The sequence below is a fragment of the Anneissia japonica genome, unplaced genomic scaffold (genome assembly GCF_011630105.1).
Source record: "Anneissia japonica isolate Jap-2015-1 unplaced genomic scaffold, ASM1163010v1 scaffold275_len1219475_cov178, whole genome shotgun sequence".
Taxonomy (NCBI): Eukaryota; Metazoa; Echinodermata; class Crinoidea; order Comatulida; family Comatulidae; genus Anneissia; species Anneissia japonica.
Window position 1 is genome coordinate 947,448 of NW_022752912.1, and position 20,901 is coordinate 968,348.

General features: G+C 35.1%; 1 protein-coding gene across 7 annotated transcripts in view; it reads left to right on the forward strand.

Moving 5' to 3' along the window:
• The first annotated feature begins 5,296 nt into the window (after positions 1 to 5,296).
• Positions 5,297 to 20,901, forward strand: part of LOC117122450 (signal peptide, CUB and EGF-like domain-containing protein 1) — a 44,102-nt gene continuing 28,497 nt past the window's right edge. For 2 of the 7 annotated variants that reach the window (XM_033268025.1, XM_033268024.1), the window contains exons 1-2: positions 5,298 to 5,851; positions 11,832 to 12,476. In XM_033268025.1, the coding sequence (XP_033123916.1) occupies positions 5,809 to 5,851; positions 11,832 to 12,476 (688 nt within the window). In that variant the 5' untranslated portion in view covers positions 5,298 to 5,808. Of the gene's footprint in view, positions 5,852 to 11,831; positions 12,477 to 19,974; positions 20,316 to 20,901 lie in introns of those variants that run through there. The other 5 variants (XM_033268026.1, XM_033268027.1, XM_033268028.1 and 2 more) reach the window with 4 other exon arrangements.

A 20,901-nucleotide genomic window follows, 5' to 3' on the forward strand; every position in this document is an offset into this window, starting at 1 on the left:
CCACTTTAGAAAGATTCTGAGCGACGCTCGACCACTCCCACTTTGCTCTCGTCGGGGACATCCCCCTTCCCGTCGGGGAAATCAGACCCTCGTCGGGCAAATCCATACCATCCCTGTATTTATCATCTGTTCGTATGATATGCTTTAACTTCTATAGCAATGCTACCTGAAATGAAGGAAATTGCATCGAGTTAAATTAAAGAACAATGTAGCCTAGAATGTACCGCACTGATTCGACCTTGGCCTTAGGGCTATATCTCAGATTTTCTGATAGTATCACGGAGGACAGATTAGGAATATACCCTTGTTCATGTAAATTCCCAAAGCACCCAAAGTAATTCAATACAAGTCAACATAATAACATGTAAAAGATTTATAACCAAACACCCTAATTCTCTGCATTAAACATTAACTATCAACATTGCCTTTCGAGGAATTAACGGATTTATATAGAGATTTTAAATAACTGTACCTAACTATAATTTGAAAACAACGCATTTGGGATTTCAGATAGCCTATAGTTCGTATAATATAGTACACTATAGCGAATATCTAAGCTCTAGCCTAACACTGTCCTTGGCAAACTGTAACAATTTATCTCCTCCCAAGTTTATTCTTCATAAATAGTAGCATATTATATGATCAAGATAGCCGTTAACGCTGTTAAATTATATATAAATCACCAAAGAAAGGTAAGTGTTTGAATAAAGGAGATAATGGTAAATCATGTAGCATAGGCCTAGCTCTCAACGAATGTAGTCCTACAAACAAATAAATACATTGTTTTAACCGGAAAAGCTAGCCTCAACGTCGACCAAACCATGCTAGTGGGAAATTGTCTAATATACCGTACTTTAAAAATTCACGTCGACGGATGGAATGAAAGCTTTGTGATACAATAAGAGGTTTTAATTGGTACGAGGTTGCTCTGAACACGCCGATAGATTTATGTAATTTGACATACACACGGCACAACTAAGATAGTGATAATATGAGTATCTGTAAAGCCATGTTATTTTTAACTCGTTCATCTAAAACTTGCTGTTTGTGATTAAGGACTAAATTTAGAGCGCAAAAATGATCGAATTAATATCGTGCTATGCAAATAATTTCCGACTCATGAATTAGATGGTGTTATGGATTTGTTTGCTGTCATATGCCTCCTTAACACGATTGTTGGTTTCCTTTAATTCTCTAAACATTTATAGATAGGCCTTCACATAATTTTGCTCCGTCATAAAGAACTGCATTACAGTATAAAACGTTGTATTGTGAAAACTTAAGGGGTAATCTATAATTTTCATTTTAAATTTGTCCCCTCCCCACCGTAAAGCGTATTGTGCTCTTGCGAAAATGATGAAACAGTGGATGGACCCTATTAATGATGATGATAATAATAATAATTAAGATAATGATAAAATAATAATAATATAATAATAAAACATAATAGGCCTAATAATATAATAATAATAATAATAATAATAATAATAATAAATGTAATAATAATAATAATAAATGTAATAATAATAATAATAATAATAATTGTTATCATCGTCATTGTCACATTATTATTATTATTACAAGCGTTTAAGAATTGGCCTTGATGACATTTCATATCATCGGGACACCTACAACCCATTAATAAATAGACCTAAATATTTTAATTACAAGAAGGGATTAGGCGGGCCTATGTACGGATGCTGGTAACATTTTAACATTATAATACCGTAATTTGTAATATTACAGCTCTCTAAAGAAGGCCTCTTTTGAATATTCGCCGCAATGAAGTCCCCCAAGCGCCGCGGCACTTATTCGGTTATTTTACGGTATTTTTGGGTACGGTATTCTGTGGCATTTATTTTTCTTTTCCTGTCGTTAACGATTACACTCATGTCTCACAACATGATGTTCGTTTTGCGGTCTGACTCGATTTACTCAACTGACGATTATCAGGCGTTCCGTGTTGTTCTTCACAGTTGGATGTTGTCCAAACTTGACTTCATCTCTGTATGAGATGATGATTGATTGACAGATAAGAGGGTTATGATGTTGACGTCACCTTTGTAGGAGACCAAAAGTTCTCTTTAAATCCACTAAACAAATTCCGGGAATATGTTTCTTCATGTAATTCTGATGTACACTTAAATATGAAATACAACATTGCTTCTGGCATCCAATATATCTATGTTTATGGGACAAGCGCGTAATCCTGGAACTGTTCTGATTGGCCAGATAAATTTGATTGACACTCTGAAAAGACCGATTCAAAGGCAGAAAATGTTTTCCTCAACAATACAGATCGCGTAGTAATACCCATCCCATTAGCTACCGTATAGTTTGTTCAAGAAGGTATAAAAATAAATTTTTTATACCTCCTTGGTTTGTTGTAGTCTGAAAATCAACGAAAACTGCATCGTTTCGATCTGTCTTACTTATGGAAAATCGAATACTGTACATTTGGCCCATTTGATCAATTCATTGTTTTTGGTTGGAAATTAGGGTTTTTCAAATTTAAACAAAGAACAAATTAATGTTTCCTTCTCGGAAGTAGGTCTGGTCAAACCTTCGATAAACAAGTTTCCAATTAATCTTGGTTAATTTTAAGGTAACCACTTATGTCGCTTAATGTGGATGTTTGAATCGATATTAAAACAAATGTAAACTTCATGATGTTTTCATAACAGATCGGGTACTGAAGTTTGGCGTAGGCGTGCAAACAAACTTTGGCACGTCGATTTCATTTGGCTATTAGTGGCTCTCACATGTATCTTCATTGTGTTTTTCAAATATAATAATAATAATAATAATAATAATAATAATAATAATAATAATAATAATAATAATAATAATAATCATCATCATCATTATCATAATTATAATTATTATTATTTAGGACTATTATTAAAATAATGATGAATAATAATGGTGTATTATTGTTATCTTCCGTATAAAAAATAACGATACAGTTCCTAACGTTTATTGAATTCCCCATAAGGCCAGTACGGTACTGTACTTTCGAGTAGTATACTTTCTTGGTACTAAAGTTGTTTTACATATGAATTGTATTGTGGAGCAAAGTCAATGGTGAGGTCTAACACTACCCCTTGGTCAGTTATTTCTGTTAATAAGGTATTTTGTCAAGTTTAAATCACTGTGCAGGCCTATTGGCTTGATATATCATCTGCGGTATAGTTGTTTATTTGACTGACCGTATCTTACGCCAATAGTGATATATTGCACGTTTACAATTTTGAAAAAGAAATTAATGACAACGTGGCCAGACTAGCTTCACTATTAACAGTTTATAGCAAAGCATGACCAAATAAACACATCAAATGTAATATAAACAAACGAACAATGTTATGGGTTTCCCGACGCGCTATCATGCAACACTTTGACAAACAAGATCACTTCTATTTTGGAAGATACCAAGCTTAATAATCGAAAGGTGATAATAAAGCGCACTCTACAAAGTCTCTCTTTCTGAATTCCAGTTACATGGGGAAGCTTGCGACGGGAAGCAAGTTTGTCCTGTAGGCCTACTCTTCAATTTTGTAACTATAAACTAGTTTCATTATAATTTCTGTTTTGATGGACTACCCGTAAGTCAATTGTTCATATAGAAAATAAAAGAAATAAGAGAAGTTTTCACACTATCACGATTCACGAGTAGGCCACTGGGGCTTTATCGAAATACGGAATCCGATTGGAAACACGCTTGCACATGCGGGGAACAACGCTAGTTCTCGACAAACTGCACATAAAAGATATTACAGGGATCAATGTCATGTACTACGACAAGTTGCTTATTAGAATCATGAAACAATAAAGGGATAAACTCTAAACCGTCGTTGCAGAATAATGCTATAGGCCTATGTTTAAGTATAGGCCTAGTCCCTATATTAAAATTTAAGAACGTTAAAGAAGAGTAATCTGCAAGTGCTACACACGTTTCCCCAACCCAGATTCGAACTCGGACCTCCTGCGACTCTAACCGACGACTGCCATACTAGTCTATACATAAACTTTTTCTTTTATAAGACCCCGTAAAATTTTGCCCAGACTCAGTGTTCTTATTATTTTTCCGCTTTCAGGCTCAAATAATGTTCTTATTTTGTATTACACACTTTTCAAACATGTAATATTATTATTGTACAGTAGTATATTACAGAGGGTGTTACATAACGGCAAATATGGTACAAATAAGATTTGTTTGTTTTATAATTTAAAAAAAACCCCAAAAAACACATTTGATATTTTACCTCAGCCTCAATTTGTTCTTATTTTGTTCCTAATTTTTGAGCAATTTCAGCATCAGTGTTCTTATATAATGTGTTCTTATAAAAAAAAAGTGTAGCATAACATGTTTTACCGTATTACGGTACCAATAGGTCTAATTACAGGTCTATTTTGTACAGTAAAATTAAACGTCGTTAATTGATGAGAGCATCGTTTTCTGCTTCTAATTTAAGATGGAATTTATGAAAATAAAAAATAGGATACGCGATTCAATTCTACATTGTGGTGGCAGTGAAAAAGGAAAATTTAATATCTAATTTTGATAATAATTATTATATAGCAGATTACATAGGCCGAGGACTATTACTATACTGCAATTATGTATTACTGTATATAAGCCTAATATTTTATTGTTTTAATCCTGTACGATACCGTATAGACCTATGTGTTAAAATTACGGAATAAATTTAAAACATACCAAATGAGTAATTTATTTGTTTGATTCTAGAAGAATCGTATTTATTGTTTATTTTTTCTTCTTGTAAATCAAATTTAATTATATTTTTCTTTAAACTTGGAACCCACTAGGCTATGAACGGTGGAATGTTTGTTTGAGTTCCTCCTTAGGTTCAACTTTGATTGCATCAATTGGTGTATCATCGTTCCACTTGGCTTCTATAGTCGTTCTTTCGTTTCATTTTACATGATTTATCGGCCATGTTCCTGTCTCTGTTATGCATTGTTTGTTTTTGCTTTGTAGTTGTTTATTGTCAAGATTTTATTTCCAAAATGTGCCGTATGCTGCCTTTTTTTGTCCGGTTTTCATCGAGGAAACAGATCGAGGAAGAGTGGGCCTTGGGTAAAAGTTTTGAATGTTTTTCTTATCAATTACCTACCTAGGTTACTCTTGGTCGTTTTATTAGCGATCCTCTGACAAGGTCTACCGTAATTTATACATTCTAATTTTGACAGTTGATTGGCGCGTGAAAGTTTGTCTGACAACGTCGACCAATCCCAGGGGTTTTGGCCGCAGCCTATTCGATAGGGCATCATGTCAGTGGAGTAGGGTAGCATTCTCCTGAACAACGCTACTCAAATCACGTCAAATTTTAAGATTTGACACTTAAGTGATGGGATAATTACCCTTGGGGAGTGTCGATTGTACACTGGAATTCTAAACAAACATACATGCTAAGCCAGTGACAGCAGTAACTGCTTTTCAAATCACATTGAAGTCTCTTTCAACTATTTATCTCTCGCTTCACAATGCATTCAATCAAAATTGATATACAATCATGTATAATACATAGGCCTATCGAGAACCGCGAAAATTAGACTAGCATTAAAACGTACGGAAGCCTGCTACGACCTGATGTTGGCCAAGATTGGAAGCACGTATTGGATTGTGCTTGACAAAGCTATTAAAAAGTATTAGAAAGACGCTTTTCCGTTCTATTTATGTAAACTCGGCTTCGCTAGTGTTCAGACAACTGGGTCTTCACAACACTGAGAATCTTCAATGAACTTTTCAGACGTTTTCTATTAAATGGTGGACTACTTTATGGCATTATGAGTTGTAGCGGTACTCTCCGACTTGCTCTTTTTTTAACAGGTAAGTCAGTTATTCTAAACTCACTTATTAATATTATAATCATCGACAATTATGTATTACTGTTCATTCATGTCATATATATTCCGTGTAACCCTGACAATATTTATTATTTTTTTTAAATATAATTATTTTAATTAATAAACTTGTCGAAAGTCCTACATGTCCAACGATTGTCTATATAAACTGGTCATAAATAGGCAGTTTTGGGAATAAGAAATGATACCGGTACTGTAGTCAGTTGATTCACTTTTGATACCTAAAAGTCGCATCCAAGTAAAGTTTAAAAAACAAGGAATGTGGGTTGTGGGCAATGCCGTAGCCAGGGTTTTCAAACAGTGCGTGACAATATCAGAGTGGACCCACTTTGCGTGTAAATTCAAATATTGTGGACTCATTTTCTTAAAAGTTGACCCATTTTACTCAAAATTATGAAAAATCTGGACCAATTTTCTTAAAATTATATACATTTTAGTTTAAACATGAGAAATCTGGACCTATTCTTCAAAAAGTGGACTCATTTTATGCATAAAATTGCATAATTTGGACCCATTTTTAAAAATGTGGACCCATTCTTTGTGGACCCATTAGGAAAATTGTGTGATACTGTCCTAACTGTCCCAATAGCTGGCTACGGCTTTGGTTGTGGGTGTCTATTTTTATCTAGGCCTTTGATCAAGTTAAGAACCACAGTTATCATGAGACCATGCACAACGTAAGAGTTGGTTTGTGACCAATTATCGCTGGCCTTTAATTCAATTAATTTCTGACGGCGGCACAGTTTTCGTTTTATTTAGTACATTTCAATTAGTAAATAGGCCTACATTTCAATCCGCGGTAGGCCTAATATACTGAGTGTGCAAATGAAGGTTGGACTGGGGATCTGATATGAGACATAGGCCTACGTTATGTTTTCCTTGTGCATTTGTAAAGACATTACTTTTTATTTATTTTTTCTTGCATTCTTTAATTTGAAATTAAAAAGAAAATATATTAAGGAGAGAACGTAAACTTTTTCCAAGAAGTCAGATATGACAGTAGGCCTATAAACCGGTAAGTTATGAAGGCCTGCTAGTGTTCAATTAATTTTGTGTATTTAGAAGCAAGAAGAGCGCTAAAGGCCGTGAATAAAACAGAGGCCTCGTTTTAAACAAAAAGATAACCAGGATACAGAAACAACGTTTAATATATAAAACTGGTACGGTACCGTCTGATGTGATTCCTTACCATCTGTTGCCAATAAATACTTTACAATGTAACTTACACATTACAACAGCAATAACAAACTCAATTACTTCCGCAGAACGATTGAGTTATGTCCAAAGTTGGAAATATTAATAACTATTAAGGATACGTGTGCCAGTTACGACTCAACCAGAGCCTACTTCCACTAAAATAGTAGCCAGATTTATTTGAATGCGCGTTTATAATTACTGTTATCATAAGGCTATTATTTTTCCGTCATCATCATCATTATGCCTCCGTATCTGCATCTAGCTCCGTGGCCGAATCGTCTCATTACGATTATGGTCTAAGTATGTATAGGCCCAAAAAAGTTGGGTTAGACTATTTGCACCAATGCATAGTTGCCGATTAAAGTGCAGCCTTTTTAGGCCTACCAAAAAAGTAGACTACGGTTATATCGGCTAAGTTTTACAAGGGCTAGGAACGCATTCTGAAAATACGATTGTTAAGAAGCAGGAGGCCCACGTTAGCATGGTTGTCATCGATTAATTTTTGGAGCAGCAGGTTCGAAACCACTGAGTTGCCTTAGATCGCGTCAATCAGTTGCATTGATGTGTCTTCATTAAATTATAGAGAGAAAAATTACTTTGACAGCTCATGTTGTTAAATGGAGGATATCACGCTGAAATTGATAATGTCAACAGCATCTCAGATTGTTTGGTTCATTTCATGGATTTGTCAAATCCGAAAGAACAGACCTGAAGCATTAATATAATTTTCTCGCCTCTATTTTAAACATAAGAATTGTGGATGTGTTGGATTGATGGATGGTAACGGGGGGGGGGTGGGGGTGGTAGGTAAATCAGCGAGTGGTTGGATACCAGGAAATGTGACGAGGTGGACCGGGGCCTCTGTGCGTATGTGTGAAGTAGATAGACCGATAGATAGGTGGGATGTATTCCATCCTACTTAAATAGATGGATGGGTAGACGAAATAAACGGATGAACATAATAATTATGAATGAATTGATAGTTAGATACACGTGTGTATGCAGACATGACGGACAATAATAAAGCAATAAGACAAAAATCATAGAGCTATAACATATTCATGGCGCCATTTACGGCGCCAAATAAATGGAACGATTATTGATTGATTTTTTTTCCGGATTTTATGTAACTTTTGGCAGACTTATCACAAGATAAACATAAACACGATGCCCTATGCTACTAGGCTTAGGAGTGGAGTTGCTTTTGGTCGTCAGAAAAAAATCCTATAATATAACAGGAATGGACCTTTCCGGAGTTTCAATCAAGCTGAACAAGTGACCAATCAAAACGGGGCAAGGAGTGCGCGCGTGTCCTACAAACGCACGTGCTTGTTTTACACTGTCGTTTTGTACAGGGCTTTAGCAACAATACCCAGGGACGGGCTTTGTGGACAGGTCTATTGAACCAAGAACCTTGGGATTAAAAACTTAACCACTAAGCTATTTACACTCCAAAATTGATAGATTAATTGATCTGTAATTAGCTTAATGGACAAATAAGCCTATATCCCTACCTATTTTTTAAAGCCACCGGAGGTAAAAAGTACAAATGTTTGATACCATAATGTACAATATATGTTACGGAACTGCAACCAGGAACGGCTACCGGTAATAGGAAACAGATATTTGGATATTAAAAAACACCGGAGGAAAAGGGAAACCCCTTTAATGCCGTATAATACTCATTGTAAAACCCTGGTAAGTGGAACCAAATTTTTAGTTTATAAAAATAGAAGTTTATAAATTTGCAAATTATAAATACGTAGCAAATGACGATGGAATCAATAAATGTAAAACATGAAAATGCCGACACGTTGTTAATGTGATACTCCTGAGGTTAGAAGTCCCAGTAACTTATAACCTGTTTTGAGTAAGGGTCATGTACAGACAATAGGAGTCCCTGATCGACAGACTCAACCTGTAAAGTTGACAACCTTTGTACAAACATGACGTCACCACGATGGAATACGCATAATTTTGATAGGCCTATTACTGTATTATTGTTGTTAAATTACGATTATCATCGTTATTATTATATGCCTATCATTATTATTTATAGTTATTCATTATTTTTCTTTAACGTTATTACTTTTATTAGGCTTATAATTCTGGATAATATTAATGAGGGAACAGTGAATGTAATGGACTACAATCTTCATGGGCTTTTAAAACAGCAGATGGGCCGATACCTCATTAAAGAAAATTTGATACATATTGTGAAAAAAAACTAGTGAACATTTTAGGGCCTGCATAAAGTATTCTACTTGTTCGTCCTTAACTTACGAATGTCGTATCATATCATTAGGTTGAAGGTTAGAGATTAAACTTTGTTGAGAATTCCGTGGAGCAATTTACATACACTCCCATCAGGCCACTCAAGTGTTGAACCTGACGACGAATTACGACCCGAAATTACATCTCGTAAACTCAGTCAGCGGACCGACATTATGATTAATGACCAGTTACATAGTCAAACAATACAATATATTTAGCCGTAGGCTTATATAGAAAACGTGTTCTCATTTCGACGGCGAATTCCTGACTGTTGTAATGTGGGCCTATGCCCTAGATTTTGATTAAAGTTGAATTAGAGAGGCCTACCGAATAAAATCTTTATTATCTTAGTAACGTTTAAGGCAACCCAAAAACATGTACCTATGTAACTTGGCTATATATCATCAGCATCAAATTCCGATTTCAAAATCGATGGGTGATTTCTGTATCGAGGTCAATTCAGAAGGAACATGCAATTAACACCGATGTGTAATTACGATACAAAATGTATTTTTATCACCGACGTACACTTTTGGTAGCGACGTTCAATCGCGGCAAAAAATGTGTCAACGTGTTTTGTTGCGAAATTGTGTTTCTATGCGTGTTTTTGGAAATGAAATAAAAGAAAACAAAGAAAAATGACATATTACACCGACGTGCAACTTTGACCCTACAGTACAGTATATTATATTGGTTTTGGATTTTGTAATGCTAATTTTTTTTTTTTTTTTTAGATGAGATTTTTTATTGTAATATTGCATTATACTATATTATGTTGTTATATGTATGTTAAAAACAATAAAAAAAATAAAAAAAAAAAAAAAACTTTGACCCTAAACGCCTTAATATTGGCACCAATGGGTAAATTTCGCACCGACGCGTAATCGGCACCCGTTCAGTTTTGACACCGGCGTGCAATTTCGGCAACAAGCATGTAGGCCTCAGTGTCAGCTCAACGGGTAATCCGTCACCGTCGTTTAATGTTGGCACCACATATGAACGTAATATCGGGTGTCTATAAAACGAAGACCGAAGACCCAAAAACGAATACCCCTATTTTTTCTTTTATTTTAATTTCATTTCATGTCATTTCATTTTATATATTTAACCGAAAACAATTACCGTACAATATAAAAGGATAAAACAGTCAAAAAGAACAAAAAAGATACAATAACTGTTGGTCTTTGATTCCCAACAAGGGTCGGCGGGATAACCAAAAAGTAAAATAAATTACTGTCAAGGTGGGTCTCCATCCGATGTAGGGAATCAGAGAACAGCAAAACACACAAAGAATGTAATATAAATATAAATTATAATATAGAAAATAATAAGCATTTCGATTACAATCGTTCAATCGTTAGAAGCATCCTTATATTATTTAAAAAAATATATATTTGAGTTTATTTTATACAAATTAGTTAATGTTAAAATTTTATATAAAAAATTTTAAAAGCAAGCAAATCGGGTACAATAAACAAGACACTCAGAAGATCCGGTATTCAGACATGCCCAAGCATGATAATTGCAGTCATTGAAAATTATAATTATTATAATAGTGTTCCCTGGACAGCTTACTGAAAGAGTTGAAATTAAAAAGTGCTGCATCACGGATTTCCAACGGGAGCCAAAGAATGGGAAAGTGATTAAAAGTGGAAAAATTAAAAGCATTAGTCCGGGCAAAGGCATGCCTGAAAGCAAGTCTTATAGACAGTAAAAACATTTGAATACAAATAAAATCAAAATATATAATATTATGATAAAACACCAAGCTGTCACAAAATTATAATTACGATATTATTTGGATGTCTGAAATTTTCAAGGGTCTTCGTTTTATAGGGGTACACCCTACATGGGTTTTTACAAAACGAAGACCGAAGACCTGAAAACCGAAGACCTCCAATTATTTCTCAATTATCTTATTGAAATTATTTCAAAATCATCATTAAAATATTGTCAAGTACCTCTTTCATTACTTCATCGGAATAAAATTAGGAATATCAAGAAATACCGGTAATAAGGGTCTTCGTTTTATATACACACTCATGGGTGTCTATTATAACGAAGACCGAAGACCTGAAAACGAAGACCCACTTTTTTCTCTTAATCGTGATGAATATATTGTTTTTTTTAAATAACTGCATGCTATGTATAAACAATAATACTTCTAGCACATTACTGCCTGAACCTGAGTCAATTTAATCATTTACTTATTCAAGTTCCAAGGTGGCACCAATCCTTCCAGTGCAGAGAGCGTCTTGGCACTGCTACTCTCTAAACGAAAGTAAGGCTTGGCCTAGAGGTTTTTTTGTTTGTTTTTTTTTTTTTGGTGGGGGTCGGGGGGGACTATAAGAACCTTGAATATTTCATTCATAAATTTTTCATGTTAAAATAATCAGTAGGAATGTCGTATAGTGATGCATTTGTGCAGCATCGATCATTTGGTAGTGATACTATATTCTACTTTTACTTTCAAGTGTTTCTACCAAGTTCATCAAGGAGGGAACCAGGAATGAGATTAAACCTACGTAGTGGCAATGTAACAGGCTCTAGTGACTGTATACAAGTTATTGTTCCCCCCGTTCCATCAAACAACAAATTATGTGACCGTCAGGCCGTAATAAAGGTAGATTTTTCTGGACTTTGCAAATCCGTCAAGTTCGTATTATTATACGGCGAGGCTCCGACCTCCTGGACCGTTGATATATCAGACTCACAGACGGGGGACGGGTACGGGGGTAGCCGGGACCAGCTTAAAGCTACGAATATTGCAGAGACACAGATATTTGGTCGTCAAATGAGAATCTATAGTAACAGCCTTCCAGGACACACCGACGCTACCATCGACGGTGGACTGCTTTTAAAAGTTATTGACAACATCGCAGAAGAAGGATCAAGATTGACATTGCATATAAGTGACGAGCGGATACAGTGGAACAATCACAAAACGCAGAAAGGAGTCATGAATAGTAAATATCTCTACACCTTAAGTGGCCAAGAGCCATTGTTTGGCGAAGAAATGGAGTATAATATATATGCTGGATTCAATAGAGTTCCCGGTGGAACATTTCGCTCAGGAACAGGACTTTGCGAAGTTAACGTTTATCCATCAACTAATGAAGGTAAGGGTTTGCACAATTTAACCACGATGTTTTTTTTCTTTCATAAATTATTGATAAAAAGTCTGATTTTTTATTTTTTTGAGCAGACGAATGTTTTAAGAAATGTTGATACAATGTACAGACCTACTAGGACTAAACGTAATTTATTGTATTGTAACTTTCCTGAGTAGATTGTCGCCCGTATACACGCGTCTAAATGCACTCAAGACAAACCCACATCTGGAGTATAGTAATGGTATGTATCGGGGTCGTGTCTGACGGGGAAGATCGGAAAATGCTCAAAGATATGGGAAGCCCTTCAATCAGTAGTATCAAATGGGAAGGCATATGGTTGCGGCTGAGAGATACAGGAGAGGAAATCCCTTATAACTACGTCATAAGCCTCACGGTAGCAAATATTAGGGGAGAGCCTTGGCATTAACACCTAAATTAAGCTTAGGCCCTATTCATGTAAATATAACGGTGATTACATACAAATGATAGGCATGAAACGACATTAATTAGCGAGGGTCAGTCACAAGCCTCCCGCTAATTGAGCCGCATTCAAGTAAGCAAGAATCTCACGGAAACTACCCATCTCTAGAAAATTCATTATTTCTGTATGTTTTTATGACTTTTTTATCCCCTTTTTTATCATCAATTGTCTTATGGGAGTCGATACGTCTTACTGTATCACCATGTAATTAAGAATACCAGATGTCCCGAAGGCTTCTTCCAACTTACGCCTAATTAGGCCTTTTTTGTGGTGAAGTCCTTCCAAGACCAACCTGTTGATGTTGATAAGACTGCATTTACATTAATTAGTAATGCTTACCTTAATGAAGTTTAAAATACGAGGCGTGATTTCGTATTTTGAACATGCTGCTCACTGGACATCGGGTGTGTGTCACGTGTGTGAATCACGTGGGTAGTAAGATTCTGAAACAGCCACTTTCCAAGGTATGTATTGGTATGTATTTTGAAGACACTCCTCTTCGTGCTTATAGAAATGTACAGTACCTAGTTGTGACCGCAAACAGGAAATCAATATGGAAGGCAAATAAATTAACAAAAATGGTATGCTGAAAACTGAAACTCGAGATTTCTGTTTTCAAAGAATGAATAATACGGTACTCAAATGTCATGGTTGTTAATAACAAATATCAATTTTCTCCAACAAAGACTATTTTCATAGAAGCAAAATTCCAAGATAATCGGACATGTCGAAAAACTAGCAAACCGCATGGGGGCGTAAGTGTTGATAAAGTTCGGTCTTAAAGCAAAAATAGGCCTAAGAGAAAGAATGAGAGCGTTGGAAACACCAAAGGCGGGTAAATACAGAGGATAATAAAAATGTTACCCCAGGAAAGAGAGACAATGAAGAGAAAGATACTAAACATCAAAAAGTAATAGTACATTATCTCTACATTACCGGACTGAGTCTCCACCCAAACCAAAAAGTTCGTCTTAATTTCTCTCTCGATAGGCCTACTCTTAGTCCTGTGAATTGTTGTCACTGGTATTTTGTATTCGTTCTAAGATTCTGATCAGTATTATAGTTGATACAGAAATATTTTCCGAGGGTTCATCTCCCACCCCACCAAACTATATTTTAACACTCTGTATAACAAATGTCTGACACCATAATTATCGCACAGATTTGATAGGAAAGAGCCTGCTAATGAAATACGGTACGGTAATAAATAATATAAATTACGAAAGACGATTTAGTGTATATCTTTGTTTACAGTGAGCTAAGCTAGACATACCAACAAACATGGGTACTGGAATCTTGTAACAGTTCATTTTGTACTGACATCTTTTATTTGCACAATGTTATATTTTACCGCAAATTTCTTCCTGGTGTCTGATTATTGACATTTCTTGGCATTGTTACCGTACCTGATTATGTAAATCCTGGTAAATAGGTTAAAGGTTTACTAACAGGAAGGGCCCCGCCTTGGGTTACAGGGACTTTTTACTTTATTTTATATTTTATTTATTTTATTGATCCTCTCCTCGCTTCCATGAGACTCCATCTGCGGCAGACTTGGGTCGAAGCCTTCAGCTATGAAGTTTTCATTAAAATGAAAGAATCTCAATTTAAATAGGCTTACCACACCTTATTGACTTCCTTACAAAAGAGTGTAATAGCATATGTTAATAATGGAATTGATCAATTTGGTACTTTTAATCAATTTAATATACAGTGTTAATACCTTATACAAAAGTAGCAGCTTGGTGCAAGTCCATGTCGTGTACTTAGGTGTTTAGTAAACAGCGCCAACTATTGACGTCGTGGGACGTGGTGTATGTGAAAACAAAAGTAAGAAATGCAATAATAAATTGGTGTATATTCTTCAGTAATAATAATAATAGTTTGATTAATCATGACAATGAATGATAATTATCATTATTACAATTATCATTATCATTATGTCTCAATATACTTTGTAGTGCCAGGTAGTTTGCAAGTTTTGAGGCATTGTGCTTGAAAGAAAAAAAAAATGTTTCTTTTTATTATATACCGGTAAGCTGATTACTCAAGTAACAATTTCAACACAATGTTCTTAAGAATAAATATATAAAAATAATACATGGAAATATTTTATGTCTGATGGTCCAAATGGGTAAACTAAATGAACAAGTTTATTGGCGGATGGGCCAAATGGCTATAACCTAAAATAAATATTTAACAGTGTTATATATGGGTCACTGGGTAAAATAACAAACAAATATTTAACAGTGAAATGGCCCAAATGGGTAAAATAACAAAAAGCATAAAACATATACATCACAGCAGCAAGAAATAAGACTATAGAATTACATATAATTTATTACCTACTTTGTGACCATAGGAAACTTTAGATGACTTAGGAAACGATGCATTAATTCATGTTTCCTCTGAGGTATTCACCGTGTTGAGGGCGTCCCATTTGCAACATTTCCGAACCAATTATGATTAATGTCTTTTGAGTTGTGTTTATTTGAGACTTGACTGGATTGAATTTTATTTGCATTCCGTCATCGACACAACTGAACTGCGCCCTCTTGATTTATGGGGGTTCTATGTATTATTTTTCTAACTTGTATAGGCCTAAGCCTACTGTAAAATAAGCCTACTCATACCATGCTCATACTGTAGTAATGTTCATATATGCTGAGCGTTTTTTAAACTCTGTAATACAATTATATTTCCATGTTTGTATTGCACCGAATAAAAATTATCATTTGTGCCTATACCTTCATATAATTAGAAATTGGGCCCTTCTTTTGGCCACTCCCCCTTCCCCAGCTAACAAATACCTCTTCTTTTGTCTAAAAAAAATCACCTCATAACACCTCAATTTTCACCGACACTTTTTCAACTTTACATAATTTGTATTTTCTTTTTAGCGGTATTGAGTAAATATTTAGAACATACCCGAATGATTTATAGCTTGGCATATGCATAGTCCGGGTTAGGCATTAATGGTTACGAAAGTTCCTGGGATACAAAAAAAAAGGGTTACGAAATGCTGACATTCCTTACAAGCTGCCTATATTCTTAACTGCTATTTAACTTTAAAAATGTAGGCCTAAGAATGCATACTCTCTCTATGGTTTAGTCAACTAGAGCGTAGCCCTCCAATACACAATGCACACAAATAATTCCACTTTCTGGATCACAGCCATCACGACTTAATTCATATGCGGATTAGAAACATGAGAACTTTGTTGCTGAATTTTGTTGCAAACAATAATGACGAAATAAGTTGGACACACTGTCATATTGCCTGTAGTCATACTGCAATAGGTCTATTGTTACAACCTGTTAATTAATAGGCCTACCCTTGCTGTGATGTCACTGACTGATAGCGGATGTATTACGAATTGCATCAAGATGTAGTGGACTTTAAACATCTAGTTGACTAGTTTAGGCCAACGGTAGTGTCTATGCCTAAATAGGCCTAATATTGCAACTTCTTGATCTTTATGTAATTTTCATCGGAATCTAATGACTTCCTAAAATCAGGCTCCGGAGGGAAAACATTTTTTGATATGTTGTAGAACTGATTTTTCTAATACAGAAAAGAGTTAATTGTTTGACGGAATTGTTAATGAGGTACAGCTTATTGAATAAAAACTGGAAGAAAAGGGGCTAACCACCATTTTCCCAGTTTTTAAGTATTCAAATATCTTGGAAAATCAGTTCTACAACATATCAACAATTTTTTTTTATCCGGAGTCTGACTTAGTATTTATTAGCCCAACATGAATAGTTTTATTTTTAAACATAATTAAAACGAACCGAAAACAAACACGATCGTAACTTGTTTTGACTTAAATTTATCTGACGCGCTTTCGAAAAATACTATCAATCAACAAGCTGATGTTTGCAATCAACTCTTTGAAAAGACATAAAACACTCTAATACGGAGCCTAAAATACGGTGATGAAAGGTAATCAGAACCTAAAGTTGTTCTTTACTTTGCTGTAAATTGATGGGTCAACACAGGTATTTGTGCCCATTACTCATCCCCTGCTGGAGGCCATCAGACGTAAACACCTGTACCTGAATCTGATGAGACCGCGAAGGTTGTCAGACATGGTTATTATTTATCATGGATTACGAATTGATGGCTAGAGATTCAACATTCCAATTTTATTCGCACATAAACAAAGTAGTGCTTACATCGTTTCCTGTGTTTATGTTATTTTTAGAATAAAGCTTTTAGACAACCGATGAAGTTTGTAGGTAACTTTAGCCACTTAGACCAAGGATGATTTTTTTTTTATATACAACGATGGTAATCGTGGATTGTTCTCTAATGTGTTGAAATACTTTTCATGCCATTAATTTTCCTATTTAAAAAATAAACGTGGAGAGACTTCAAATAAACTAGAGCTTGCAGGTCCCTGTATATGAGCTATAGGCCTATTTATATTCTGGTGTTAGTGTAGTACCTGTTTCATTAGAGCGCTGAGGTGATGTCGAGATATACAGGCCTATATTAAACCATAGAGGAGGAATTTATCTATCATTAAATTGTATCTTATCTTAAATTTTATCTTATCCTCGTGATTAAACGTTCAATTGCTTTTTAAAACTGTAATTAGATCTACAGAGATCTCAGGTAATACCATGTGTAAATTAGCAATAACACAGTCAGAAAACGAAATACCGACAGATGCATTACCCCAACTAACGTTTGATAAAGGCATAGACTAGAATAAGAAAAAAAGAAGCTAGGAGGAAGAAGAATGGATCGGCTCGATTCAATAGGCCTACATATACTACTGCAAACAGTTAAGCAGGTACCAGGTAGAGAGATCCCAATCCTTGTTTAGGTCACCTCTCTTTCAGTGGCGTATCCAGGGGAGGGCCCCAAAAAATTGCTCGCGCCCACCCCCCTCTACCCACCCTAGTCTCCCCTCCAAAAAAATCACGGTCAAGTAGTTAAAAATTACGTAAAATCACCATATTTTGCGAGGTAGCGCCCCTCAACTGATCATCGATCCCCCACCCCCCACCCCACTTCACCTTCGCGCCCCACATCAGCTCCCCCTGTACAAGCAAAACACAAACCATTAAAATACTTTACTTGATTCAAAATTTGTTTGCACTTTGGTTGTTTTGTAACCAAAAGTTATTACTTAAACACACTTTTATTTTATCATTTCAAAATTTGTCTTTTTAATTTTACTCCCATTTGAAGTTCTGCGTAAAACAAGTTTTACCGCACTACCGTACCTTGCATTGCCATTAACGTACTCGTGATTTAAGCATTCGGTCACAAGTTAAGCACAAAGTGGTTTAAGCACGTTAAGCGAGCTGTCTACTTATCTCCATGGTATGAAAATGCGCAAATAGAATTAAACTATTGAGAAGTGTTGGTTTTGCCGAAAGCCAAATGGCATTAATTCGGCCGTTAGAGCAGGCTAGAGTCGCTGCCAAATTGGTTCGTTGACAGTTCTCAACGGGACCACTCAACAGAATGATTTTAACTGACATGGTTTGTTATACTATAGTCAATAGACGCTTTCATTCAAACAAAATTATGGCTATATGTAGCTTATTTTTTTAGCAGCATATTTCTCAACACTTTCGCAAGATATTTGTATATTTTCATAAAGAACGTATTCTTATATGTTTATATTTCCCAAAATGGTACCATTAGGAAATCCGAACGGTCACTTTTTCACGTGATCTGAATTGAGTAGCCTATGTACAGTGGGGCTATAACTTGTGATCTTAGGCTACCTTAAAATAAAGTTTCCATGGTCACCTTTCGATTATGTTTTTTTGGCCTGGTGTGCCAATAGTCAATCAAGGGAGGATTTTGATCGATCTAATTAGTAATTTAATTATAATTTCAAACATGCGTCATATTTAGTATGATTATATATAGTCTTTTACTATGGGCTTATAATATCTGTTGCCGTACAAAACCTTCAATTCCGTAATCACAAAATTAAACCTAATATTTGGAATTATATAATTATTCATATATTTCAAAAAGAGTTAAATACAGTTTTTGTACCACCAGTGAATGCAAGATATCCCCAAGACAGATTAAAAACAGATCTATTCCTTTTCGTTATCTTTCTTTTACATTTCCTGCTTTCATTTTCTTTGTCTTTCTTAATGTTTCCTTATCTTTCTTTCTCTTTTCTTTCTCATGTCAGATGTTCTTTCTCATGTGATCTTTTCTTTTCTTTCTTTAAGGAAAATGTTTACATATACACAAAGATTAATATTGCCATATGATTAGAATATTGAAGGAGATAGAATTTAAGCTCATGGATATACTGTATCAAGGAAAATCAAATAGGGGCTAAAAGTTAACATTTCTAACGCAGTGGTCAATATTTAAAGACTTATCATGATCGGATCTTCTTCTACTAACACCTGGGAAACACGTTTATATATGGAATATATAATTATCGATGGTCAGTTGTCCTTCAAAGGTTTATCTAATATATCACAAAGTGAGGGTACCAGACTGTTTTTCTCATCTCTTTAAATTACTCTGTTAGTTACAGAATTATTTTTACTACTAATTATGGATCGCATTGTATCCAAATTTTTCATTTAGCTTCCATAATTTAGGAGTCTTTCTCGCACTTTCGGAAGAATGCTATGTTAGGTTAATATTTTTACATGAGTAACTTAAAAAAAGATGTATTGTTTAAGAGAAAAGGAAGTCAGTGATTGTTTAATCCCGGTATTTGAGCTGATTGCACGTTTGAGTCTGTACCGAGTCCGTTCTTATTATACTTCCGTTCTCCGATACTCGCCATGAATTGAAATCGACACTAATTCCAAAATTAACTTCAGGTGATGCTGTGAGATTTCCTGCAAATGCAACGTTTCGCAAGGAGAATGGTTTGAAGTGGCAGATTTGACATACTTGGTACAGCAAAATTTTTAAGAGAGGGGAGAATAATATGTCGAAGGAAAATCATTTTTTATACTAAAGGTAGATACGAACCTGCGTCTTGCCTCCCGGCGTAGATTCTATTTAGTTCACTTTTACGCAACAATCTATGAAGGTGTTATGTAACATGTGTACCGCATGGGTGATTCCATTTTGGAAGGTGTACCGAAAGAGGAAGTGGTCGAACCTTAACAGAAGGCTTTACTTACTGTAGTATAGTAAATTCACTTCACCCTCTTTGTGTTGAAAAGCTTACCAACTTTTCGATGGAAGAGGGATAAAATTTACCTGTCATCAGTGGCTATCACAGTGGATTGATATTATGAAAATACGGTGACACGAAACGAGTTCTCGTCTTAATTTGACTAGACCTATATGATGAGGATTTTTTCATTTGTAAATTTCATTTCATTTCTTCTTACGCTTAGCATCTGTAAAGGTAAGGTTATATTTCCCATTTAATTAATTAATCAATCTATTAATTATTTATTATTATTAATTTATTAATCACTTTCCTTCTTTTAAAAATACTCTTATAGGAATCCTGTCTCGGCCTGTTCCAGATATTTTATGCTTTTACTTTGTTGTATTGTAACCGGTTGTAGTTTTTTATGTATTTTAATGAGATGAAATCAATGAAATGAAATACTTCTTGTACTTATATTCTGTTCAAAACCCACGTGTAACCGTATCACTGCTCTGAAGTATTTCTGGAAATAAATTAACGGCTATAACAATTAATTATTATATCTATAACAAGTGAGTGTTGACTGTGATAAATGCGTTCTTTAATATGTAGGCCTAAATACATCCGTGATTGGTTGCGCAGTGATTGTTGGTTTATTTTGTTTTCTCGCGACAATATTCTTAAGAAATGTGAGAATTAAGGAAAAATGGTGTCCAGCATGGTTTTTCCTCTTAAGCCTCGCGTTTACCGAGACTCGCCAGGGTCACTTAGCCACTTAGGCCTTCTCTGAGCACAGGCTGGGATGATCTATCCCCTGCTGTTGATATTTGTTTTGTAA